This window comes from Erythranthe guttata, chromosome 6 (assembly GCF_056151865.1).
Source record: "Erythranthe guttata isolate IM_541 chromosome 6, IM_541, whole genome shotgun sequence".
Lineage (NCBI taxonomy): Eukaryota > Viridiplantae > Streptophyta > Magnoliopsida > Lamiales > Phrymaceae > Erythranthe > Erythranthe guttata.
The window spans coordinates 5,900,344-5,912,452 of NC_142538.1; the positions used below are offsets into that span (position 1 = coordinate 5,900,344).

Genomic DNA, 12,109 nt, shown 5'->3' on the forward strand with positions numbered 1-12,109 from the left:
TACGTACTACTGCAGAGTGCAGACTGCAGAGTCTTTGTTTCAAAATAAAGTTACTATTACATTTTGTCATCTTCTGCAACTAATAATCTGTATAATTTCGTATAAATAGTCATGTAGTATTTTTGTTTTTCTGAAAGTTATTTCTTCTTTTGTGAAATTGTAATAACCAAAGCAATTCATTTTCAGTTTAAATTGGGAAACTACAGATAAATATCTAATCCAAAACTCAAAACACAGATCAGTCACTAGGTAGTTTCCCCTAGCAATTCAGTTCCTATTCACGCGTCTGACATGCAGATCAGTCCCTAATGTGAATTTTATATATTTTATTATATTCTCTTTTCACTCTCACCCTTTTCTCTCTCCTGCTTTTCTCTCTCCTACTTTTTTCTCTCTTCATCTTCTCTTTCTTTCTTCATCTGCTCTCTTTATTCTCTATTTCTTCTCCCTTTCTCTCCTCTGGTTTCCTCTTTTTCCGGCGAAAAAATCACTGTAAAACCCACCCACCCCACAATGGCTACAAATGATGTATCTAATGATGTACCCACTGTGATTCTTGGAAGTTGTCGATACAAAAATCAACTTCACATTATTTCCATAAAAAGTAATTCGACCTTAATGGAGATATATGGTGCTATTATCAACAAATGGAATCATATCCATCCAGATGCACTGATCCTCCAATACTTGGCTCCTCGGGAAAGATTGTATGTGACATTGGGCAGTGATGAAGATGTGGAGAATATGGTTGCATTGCATCTGATAATGAAGATGAGTGTGGTCGACATTGTCGTGATCCGCAAAGATGAAGCTAATTCGCGTGGAAAGAGGGTTCGCACCGATGGCTGGTAGGTCTCCATCTTTTTCTGTACTGCTGAAATGCATTTCTTTATGGTTGTTAATTATTGTGTGATACATAGTATAAAATATGGCACATAATAGTATCATGCTAATATAAATATGGTATGGACGTATGGTACTTACAGTACGTAACCTTGATCTGAGTAGTATGGGTGATAGGTAAATTTGGTACTGCTGGTGGGAAAACATAGTATCATATAATGAGGAAGATAGTACGTTACCTTCATTCATCTGAATAGTATGGGTGATAGGTAAATTTGGTACTGTTGGTGGGAAAACATAGTATCATATAATGGGGAAGATAGTACGTAACCTTCATCTGAATAGTATGGGTGATAGGTAAACTTGGTACTATTTGTGGGAAAACTTAGTATTATATAATGGAGAAGATAGTATGAAACCAGTGCATTGTTATGATATTTTCATGTACATTGTTATTTGGATTCCACTCTATTGTAATCCATTTTTAAAAAATTTTTGAAACCAAAAGCGGCGATCAATCGATGGAAATCGAGGGTAATCCGCTTGGAAATTCAATTGATGCATGGAGACATTGCATCCGTGGGGATAATCAGTTTTTTAAAGATCCTGATGATTTTAGGCATATGCTGAAAAACTATTCTATTGCTAATAATCGATCATTTAAGTACATGAAAAATGATCAACAAAAGATCATAGCAGTATGCATTGACGAAAACTGCAAATGGAGGGTTTATGCATCATTGTACAAGTCAGATAAGTTATTTAGCATTCGCAAGTGCAATCTTGAGCACACTTGTGGTGATGCTACTCTTCGTACAAGGGGTCATCCTAAAGCCGATGCTACATGGATTGCCCAAATTCAAAAAACGAAAATTGAGAACGCAACCAGCTTACAAACCATGTGGTATGTTAGAAGATATCTGAGACGATTATGGTCTGGAGCTTCAGTACTACACAGCATGGAGGGGTAAAGAAAAAGCAATGCGTGATATCCATGGTGATGAGACGACATGTTATGATAAAATGAGGCGCTATTGCCGTGCATTAAAAATGCATAACCCTGGTAGCATGGCAGAGTATGAGATTGAACCTGCTACTCAAAAGTTTATTCGAATATTTATTAGTTTTGGGAGTTCTATTTCCGGCTTTCGTCGGTGTAGGCCGATGATATGTTTGGATGGGACTCACATTAAAAATAAGTACAAAGGATGCTTGCTTTCTGCTGTGTGCAAGGATCCAAATGATTCCTTATATACATTGGCATACGCAGTTGTTGATGCTGAGAATGATAAAAACTGGGAGTGGTTTTGCAATAAATTGAAACAAATTCTAGATCTTCACAATGACAATAGATCTTTTACCATTTTCTCTGATCGTCATTCGGGGCTTCTTAAAGCCGTCCCGTTGGTATTTCCTAGTAGCCACCATGCATATTGTTTGCGACACTTGGTGGATAACTTTAGAACTCAGGTATTTTGATTCTCTTTAATATGCAAATTGGAACGTACCATTTGTCACCTCATGTCATACTTTTGTATAACATGTTTCATACTTTTGTATAACATGTTTCATACATTTGTGTAACATGTGTCATACTTTTGTATAACATGTTTCATACATTTGTATAGCATGTTTCATACATTTGTATAGCATGTTTCATACATTTGTATAACATGTTTCAAAATAATATAGGTCCTGAGGAAGTACCCATTGCACAACAAGTTATATTGGGCGAGTGTTTTACATAATGTTGCATATGCCCCTACTCGGCAGGAGTTCGATGCAACTATTTCTCGTATAGTGCAATCTATGCCTCTCGCGACATCATTTATTTCGAATTCTGATCCAAATCATTGGGCCAATGCCTATTTTTCTGGAGAAAGATGGGGAATCGTGAACAATAATCAGGCAGAAAATTGGAATGGTTGGGTTAAAGATGCCCGATCTTTGCCTGTTCCATCCATGATTGATCACATACGGATCAAAATAATGGAGATGCTAGTTAAACGACAAGGAAAAAGTTTGGCAATGACTGGCATATTGTGCAAGAAAATTCTAAATAGATTAACAATCAATCATATGGCCTCTCGTTCCTTAAAATATTGTAGATCAAGTAGTACCGCTTTTGAGGTATATGATGAGGACAAGTCGTATAAGGTTGACTTGCAGCACACGACTTGTTCTTGTAAAGCATGGCAATTAGAACTTCCATGCAAACATGCATGTGCATGTTTGGAGTCAAAAGGATACTCAGTATATGAGTTTGTTGATCCATGCTTTCATATTGATACGTACAAACAGGTATATCAATTCACGATTAACCCAATTCCCTCGTTTGATGAGGACTTTGACTTGTACGATGCGTGTAATGCTCCGCCCGATGTCTTTGTTAATGCACCTGATTCGAGAACTCGACCGGGACGTAGAAAGACAAAAATAATTCCTTCACAAGTGCAAACTCGTAAACTGAAGTGTACTCGTTGTGGGAAGCCTGGACACAATCGTCGTACTTGCACACAACCAATCTGACTAGCAATTTTTTTTTAATGTAAATACTGTCTGCATTTGTGTTACTTAAACTAACTAGTTTTGTTTATAATGTAAATTTTATGTTTTTCATCAGGGAGGACAAGATGGAGAAGAGCTTACATGATTGCCCATTATGTTATTCAAGTGATTGAAGTGAATGAAAACTGGCTGTTTGTACTTTATTATTATGTGATTTGTACTATGTTGATTTGAACTTTGTACTATGTTTAATTTGCACTATGTTTTTGCTAGTTGTAGTTTGTACTATGTATTAGGTACTCTGTTCATTGATGGTTTATCATTTTCAGTCTAATGGTACTATTTTTATTTACACATGGTATTGGATATGAGATAGGATGGTATGACTTACTCAATTTATGACCGTTACAAACTAAATCTATGAGATAGGATTGTATGACTTACTCAATTTATGACCGTTACAAACTAATATAGCCGTTGCTTATTGTCAGAACTAGTCAAGTCATAATATGACCATAAATGACACATAGGCTCATTTGTTTCTAATTCATGGCTTCTTCGAGTAGCACCACTCAAATGAGTGGGTTAAAATACAAAAAAAGGGAAATGCAAGCGTCTTGATTGTGGGAAGAAAACAATAATCATGGTTTCAGAAACTATTTTGAATCCCGGAAGGTTATTTTACTGTTGCCCACACCATGGCTACTCCCATTGGTGTGAACCATTTGAAGTTGCGCAAACTTTTTCCAACTCAAATCGTGAAGAAAATGAAGCTACAAGTGCGTCGATGAACCAAGTCCATCAAGAAAGTGAAGTGAAGAATTGCAATTCTGAAGGTGGAGTAGTTCATAGTTTGATAGTGTTGAATCTAGTAATATTTGCAGTCTACATGCTATGTAAAACCTATGTACTGTTGTTTAATTAGTGAACATAAGAGTACAATGTATAAGCTGGTAAAGTTCGGGTTATTCGTGAATATGGTACGCTTTATTCATCAATTAAGTATAATGTATAAGCTGGTAAAGTTCGGGTTATTCGTGAATATGGTACGCTTTATTCATCAATTAAGTACAATGAATATGCTGGTAAAGTACACGTGAGTCGTGACTATAGTACGATTTGTTCACTGATAAAGTATATGTTTGCCATTCATATAGTATTTTTACACTCTATATATTATTGTCGGACCAATGCATCCATATGATCGCATTTTAAGACACAACTCTTCAGTTTAAGACTATTAAGAATGAATGGAGACATATTAAGAATGAATGGAGACATATGAGTATCATGTATGAAATTCAACATATTGATGGGATCTTGTATTCCAAACGCAACAATAATGCTCACCTACCTTAAAATAATCATCTAAAACAATAATGGAGACAATGTGGGAGTCGATCAACATCGATTCTGGTAAGTTTTTCGTGAATACACATGTGAAGTACGCTTTGTTCATCAAATAAGTACAAGTCTATTGTTGACAAGGTATCTTCGAATGGACTAGAAAGTATTTGTTGCTCATTTTTATGGTACGCTTATATTCTTTATACAAACTAATTAATCGCAAAATAAAGTACCATGTGTTCAAAAGGCAAGTGCATTTCATCGAAACATATAGTACAATGTATACAATGAAAAAGTACGAGTAGAGCTAATCAATAGTATTATTAGCTCTACAACAAAAGGACAGATTGTTTATGGCATAAAAACACATTCACCTGTTCATTAATTAATTACAAAAAAACACAAGAACCCCAAAACACTTCCACTCCCAGTTTTTTCACAATAACGCCAGATCTTCATATTTAGCTTCCACTTCTACTCCCCGATGCCTCAGAAAGATAGCTGCTAGTTTTGGGCGAAGTGTTTTGATATCGCAAGTTTTTGCCTTAAACCAAATATCTTCACTGTCTACAGCATGACAATATGCCCACATGCAGACAAACAAGCCGCAATCAAGGTTCCCATCCTGCTGCCTGCATCCATGAACCCATTTAGCTTCCGATTGTATCTCCAACCCAAACCTTCTTTCAATCACCTTGCTGTAAAACGAGGCCTACGAAAATAAAATATTATATTAGTCTACAACAATTCGCAAGAATAAAGAATAACTAATTACAAGAATAAGGGCTTACGACATAATTCGCAATTCCTGGGAAATTCGGAGAATAGTCTATGGAGTTCCAATGGTAAATACATTTATCTATTGGGTTCAGAACAAGCAAGAACCAGTGTTCACTGGAATTGATAGGTATCATGACAAATGTTTTACTGAAGATATTTGCTGTGTTTAGCTTGTCAAAAGCCATCGTTCCAAAAATAGTAAATTCATTGAGAAGACGATCAAACTTGGCATCGCTCATTCGTTCTACGTCCACCCGAGGTCGCGACAGTAACTCTTGCTACGAAACATAATAGAGAATATTAGATAAACATTGTAATGTATGCAAAATTATTTGTTAAACCACTATATACCTGGGCAGGGGAGTCAAGGTAATCAATCTCATGTCCATGCTGGTTCATGATAGATTCGGAACATAATAGATTCAAGTACAAATCTATGTGTTCTGCACTCAGCATGTCATCAAATAAAAGTTCGCACATATGCCTTCCCGTCAATTGATGTGGGCCTCTCTTCACAATAGTTTCACTACAGTAAGACATAACCACGTACTATTGGATAAGTAAACTTGTACTATGTACAAAGTTACTATATACTATAACATGTAGTCAACATATACTATTGGATAAGTAAACTTATACTATGTACAAAGTTACTACATACTATAACACGCAGTCAACATGTACCATTGGATAAGAAAACTTATACTATGTACAAAGTTACTACATACTATAACATGCAGTCAACATGTACTATGTATTCACTTGACATATACCATTAAAGACATTAACATGTACTATCAAGGTGGTTGTGCTCTTACCCTAAATCAACACTTTCCAAGAACAGATCCAACAATATCCTCTCTTCTTCGGATATTTGCTCACGACGTACGTAGTCCTTTCTTCCCCGGTAATAATCGGCATTCTATATAACTAATAAATCACACCAATTATGACAAAAAATAATAATAATGTAATACTAATATAATCATAAATACCTTGATCCCAGGGACTGAAACCGAAACCTTGGACACATGAACTTGTTTACGACCACGTCCTCGTCCTCGTCCTCGCACGCGTGGAACTTTGGCCTTTGACTTTGGCCTTTGACTTTGACTTTTGTCTCCTTGATTTCTCTCTCTTTCTTCATTTCGTTCTCCTTCACCTTCCATCCCCTCTACTTCATTTTTTTCTCCTTCTTTTTCCCTTTCCTCTATCTCTATCTCTGCCTCTATCTCTATCTCTTTCTCTGTCTCTGTCTCTCTCTCTTTTTCTGTCTCTCTCTCATTCACTCTCTCTGTCTCTTTCTCTTTCTCTTTCTCTTTCTCCTGCTCTTTCTCTATCCCTATCTCCTTCTCTTTCTCTATCTCCTTTTCTTTCTTTCTCTTACTCTGCATTTTTTTTTCTTTATTTTCTTCTTCTGTTACATTCCCCCTCTTCCTTTTTATGTTATTCTTCTTATGCTGCAACTAAAAAAAACAATAGTACGAAACATGTTATACAATAGTATTATATTAGTTGACATATAGTATGTTCCAATGTGAACGGGAGTATGAAATTTAGGGTTTATTGTGTTAATGACTTACAGGTGTTGCTTCCACGTCTTCAATCTCATCTTCACTACCTTCAGAACTTATTTCAACAAACCTATCAGCACTAATTCCAACAACTGGACCAGAAATTACTTCCAAAACCGGAGAAAGCAACGCTTTCTCTTTTGGGTACACAGAAAATGGTATAACCTAATAAACGTAAAAAAATTGTTAGCAAATACCTAATACATTATATATTTTGTAACTCAAAGTGTTACCTGTACTTGTTTTCTCTGATCAAAAAGCAACCTAGCTGCTTCTTCATCGATTGGGATTTTGCTGTCTCGCCACCGGAAGAACCGGGGAAATTTGTAAACGCTGGTGGAAACCCCTAGTGACGTGATCCTTTCATGCACCCATGCCTGCGTATTTTGGAATCGTTATTAATTGGTATATTCAATATAATATAATATATATTCACTATTAGATATCACTTACCAATAAGCCGATAGTGCATCCATCAAAATACTTTAACCCCCCCTTCAGATACATCTCCATATTCTCAACATGAGTATCATATACCAACTTTCCCCATGCAAAAGACCCTAAAACCTCCAAATCTTCTACATGCGGATAAACCCACCTTTCTAACGTTTTGTTACCCTTTGGCAGTAGAATCGTATTAAACAGATAAATAGTGTACAATCTGCTGAAATCTTCAACAGATTGTTGATCGGTCATAACTGCATAGGCCTCCAGTTTATAACCAATATATGGCCTCGTCATTAATGATAACTTACCATCAAAAATACGTGTAATGAAATCAGTGTCTCTGCCATCCATATTCACATCCACCGGTACGCCTTCGTACTGCAGCCCTAATACGATAGATAATTGCTGCGGAGTGAATTCCAAGCGTATAGTATTTCCCCCAAACCAGAAGGCCCGATCTTCTGCATTGTACGCTTGCATGAGAGACGCAACCCTAGGGAAGCTGTGGTTTATTTTAGGCATGTCCATGTAGTGATAGAAGGGATTTTTCTTCAGTACTTCATAATGTTGTTTCTTCATCACTTTTTTCACACCTTCCATAGTTGTTTGAAAGGCGAACGGTGAGCACCTGCAGCCTATTGATAGCTTGCTGCAATCTTCTTTTACAACAATTCCTGCAATTACATACACATAAAGCAAATACAATTATAACAAATACAACGTACTATAAAGTTCCACATGTCAATACCATCCGAAGTCACTAGTAATACCATTCAAAGGAACTAGTAATACTATTATGGCATATGACTTATACTACAGGACCATCAAACATTATACTTTTAGTACCACATGTCAATACCATCCGAAGTCACTAGTAATACCATTCAAAGGCACTAGTAATACTATTATGGCATATGACTTATACTACAGGACCATCAAGCATTATACTTCTAGTACCACATGTCAATACCATCCGAAGTCACTAGTAATACCATTCAAAGGCACTAGTAATACTATTGTGGCATATGACACATACTACAGAACCATCAAAGATTATACTTCGAGTACCACATGTTAATACCATCTAAATGCACTATTAATACCATTACTGCGCATGACACATACTATAGAACCAGTACGAAAAATACAATAAGCCTCTTTCCCATATCCTATATGAAACCCTTGTTAGGACTCAAAATGCTTTGGGGACATGCTAATGTCACCGAAGAATAATACCCATGAGAAAACTGTTACAAAATCATGAAATTCGACAACAAATAAATGATCTTTGCAAACCCAAACAACAGAACAACAAATATTGGAACCGATTTAATGATTAGGGGAAACACCGAATAAAGTCGAGGCATAATACCCATGAGTGGATAAGTTCAAAATCATGAAATTCTATAACAAATAAACCTTTTTGCCCTGCTTAAGCAACACCCAAATGGGTTTGTTTCCAAGAAAATGAAAAAAAAATAAAAAATCAAACCTTGTTGTTTGCCCTGCTTCACCATTGTTTATAAATGGGTTTGTTTATTTTCCGTTCGCTTTATTATTTTTCTGCGGTTTGTTGATTCTTCGTGCTTCGTAATTTCTTCCTTCTTTGTTGTTTCTCAGTTCTTCGTTTCTCTGTTCTGGCGTTTCTTCTTGGTCTGAAAATGGGTATAACTGACCGGTGGTTTTTTTTTGCGCCTTTTTAGCTTCTTTTTTGTTGTTTGATTTTTGAAATGTAACGGGCAAAGAGCGTGTAACACAAAAGGCGCGTTGGGAGTTGTAAAGAAGTTATGTAAAATTAGTATAAAGTAAAGGGTATTTTAGTATTTGCACATTTTATTAGGGACTGATCTGCATATTAGGCGCGTGAGTAGGGACTGAATTGCTAGGGGAAACTACCTAGGGACTGATCTGTGTTTTGAGTTTTGGATTAGGGATTTATCTGTAGTTTCCCCTTATTAATTTGATAAAAAATATTAAATATGTTTTGTTTATAATTTCCCCAAACCAATTACCTTATGCATGTGGAGATGAAAACGTGTTTGACACCACACTAATTACTAGTTATATATGGCATTCCCTGAAAATAATATTATAAATTATTAGTTATATATGGCATTGTCTTAAAATAATATTATAAATCATTATCCTACAAACGACACACCACACTAATACTACGTGTTTTATTTTCCTCATTAACTAATTAAGGCACAACGTAATCAGCAGCTCAAGATCCAAGGTGGAAATTATTAATTTAATGAGTAAGCAAGCAGGCGCGCTCTCTCTCTCTCTCTCTTTATATTAATACTATGGGGTCATTAGCAATACACCCCTACTATAGATAAAAACTAGTGATATGTCCATACCATAATTCTTTCTTTGTGAAAACCCCCTAAAATATCTAATTCCATTTTTACCCCTCTAGTAAGTCACGTTTATATTTTTTATATTTATCCAATATTTTCAAATCCCTATTAATTAGGCACCTAATCCTGCTAATTAGTTTTAATTATTTACTATCCCTAATAAAACTGCTACTAAATAAAACAAATAAAAAAAAAACAAAAAAAAAAAACCGCAGCATCGTCTTCAATAACACAGAGATTTGGTTTTCCCCCAAATCAAAAACCTCAAAAAAAATCAAAATCCTCTCCTCCAACCTGCAGTCACATTCCAAAATCGAATATGTTTGGTACAAAATCTTCCACACACTTTACCCATTAATAGTCGTTCTGCAGTAGTTGTGTTTGGTAGTCATAAACCAGTGAAGTTAAGTTGCGTAGTCACATTGGAATCTGGTTTGGTTTCTGCAATGAAGAAGAAAGCGTCACAGAAGCGTAAACGAAGACCCAATCCTAATGACATTATGCATCTTGATGCCGGTAAGTCTGTCCACCTAATTCTTATTTCTTTGCGAATCATTTTTCGTACAAACTGGAATTTTGAAAAAATAATTTTTTTTGCCCGTAGATCCAATTTAATTTCACTTTAGGTGTTTTTGGGGGGTGATTTATGGTTGCATACACAGACCTAATGGGGCAGCATTCATGTTACCATCGTGACTATATATGACTATGTTACATACACATTGAATTAATGGGTGTTATTAATTGTTTAGTTTTGCAGTAGAAATATGTTCTGATTTGATTGTGTTATAACAATGTGTAACTAAATTAGTGTATTGTTGTAGTATTTTTATGTAGTCATGTTGATATGAAGACTTGTACATGACTGCATGTTGATGCAAATTAGATCCATTTGTTGTTTTATAGTGGATTTACCATTGTATAAACAAAGTTTTGGGGGCAACAGTCATGTTTGGTATCCGTTCCAGATTAACCTTTTTTGTGTGCATTGATGTATTATATCCCAGCAATAGTTGTTTGTGGTGTAGTCATATGGAGTCATGTTGTAGACTAGTGTTTAATGACCTCCACTGATATAGATGAATAATGTTAACTGAGTTGGTAAACTGTTAATTACAAAACAATTTCTGATTATGTAGTTAAATAACCACAATACCATCATGACTATATGTGAATAGGCCTGAATATGTAGTTATGTACTTATGAAGCCACATTACCACATTAGCATGGTATGAATTTTTAACTTTTTCATTGGGAATGTGACCTGGTTTGATCCCGTAATAAAACCCTGTAATTGCAACGGTGTAATGCTTTAGTAATGTTCTGTAGTCATATTCCAAAATCGAAGATATTTGGTACAAACTCCTCTCTTCCAATCAGCATTAGCATCGTGTGAATTTTTAACTTTTCCAGTGGGAAAGTGATCTGGTTTGATCATGTAATAAAATCCTGTAATTGCAATGGTGTAATGCGTTAGTAATGTTCTGTAGTCATATTAGTAGAATGATTTGTTTATGGCTTCATGTGTGTTACATTACTCGAAACATGTAAAAATATTGATGAATATATGTAGTCATGCATATTATTGATTAGTGTGTAACTGACATAAAATTTAAATTTTACAGATCAAACACGAAAACTGGCACGTTAGGTGCTTGACCATGGTACGTGGACCTCACAATTCAGAGGGAGTTTGAAGTCAATTGTTTCATTCTTCGAGGATGTAATTATTTTGAAAAATATTCATGTTCAATGCTATCTTTTTGGTCTGTAGTGTATATTCACATGACTATTTAAATATGTATAGTCATATTGTGCTGACTTCTTCTTAAGTATAATTTTTTTTTTGTTTGTAGTCATATTACATAGTCACAATCTTTGATCGATTAATCTTTTCAACTCGCAGACTCAATGCTATACCTTCACCGAGCAGTCAGGAGAAGACAAAACATGTCATAATACTAGCAAAGCAAGTAGACGAAGTGAATCTGAAGCTAGCAGATGCCATGAAGCATATCAATGCGCAAAACTCTGAACTGTCAACCTTGAAAACAGAAAACTCACGCATGGCAGCAGAAATCCAACGACTGGAAGAAGTCCAGGTGAGGATGACGTTACTAGGTAACACAACTCAGGTGCTGCTCGATGAAAAAAGGGCACTCCAAGAAAAACTTGCAAAACTTGAAGAGGAACGAGAGATTGGAAATAACGATTTGCCATCGTTTGAAATACTGACACCAACGCAAA

General features: G+C 35.6%; 1 protein-coding gene across 1 annotated transcript; it reads left to right on the forward strand.

Moving 5' to 3' along the window:
* The first annotated feature begins 222 nt into the window (after positions 1-222).
* On the forward strand, positions 223-3,496 carry LOC148769970 (uncharacterized). Its single transcript, XM_088818865.1, has 5 exons — positions 223-848; positions 1,352-1,571; positions 1,792-2,313; positions 2,536-3,144; positions 3,467-3,496. The coding sequence occupies exons 1-5, from the start codon at positions 514-516 to the stop codon at positions 3,494-3,496; spliced, it is 1,716 nt and encodes a 571-aa protein (XP_088674991.1). The 5' UTR covers positions 223-513.
* Positions 3,497-12,109: the final 8,613 nt, after the last annotated feature.

Excerpts from the sequence above, each read along its gene's own strand:
- LOC148769970 (XM_088818865.1), top strand. The coding sequence starts at position 514 with ATGGCTACAAATGATGTATCTAATGATGTACCCACTGTGATTCTTGGA. Across the intron at positions 1,572-1,791 it reads ACGAAAACTGCAAATGGAGG|TACTACACAGCATGGAGGGG; the intron begins GTTTATGCATCA and ends CTGGAGCTTCAG. Across the intron at positions 3,145-3,466 it reads ATATTGATACGTACAAACAG|GGAGGACAAGATGGAGAAGA; the intron begins GTATATCAATTC and ends GTTTTTCATCAG.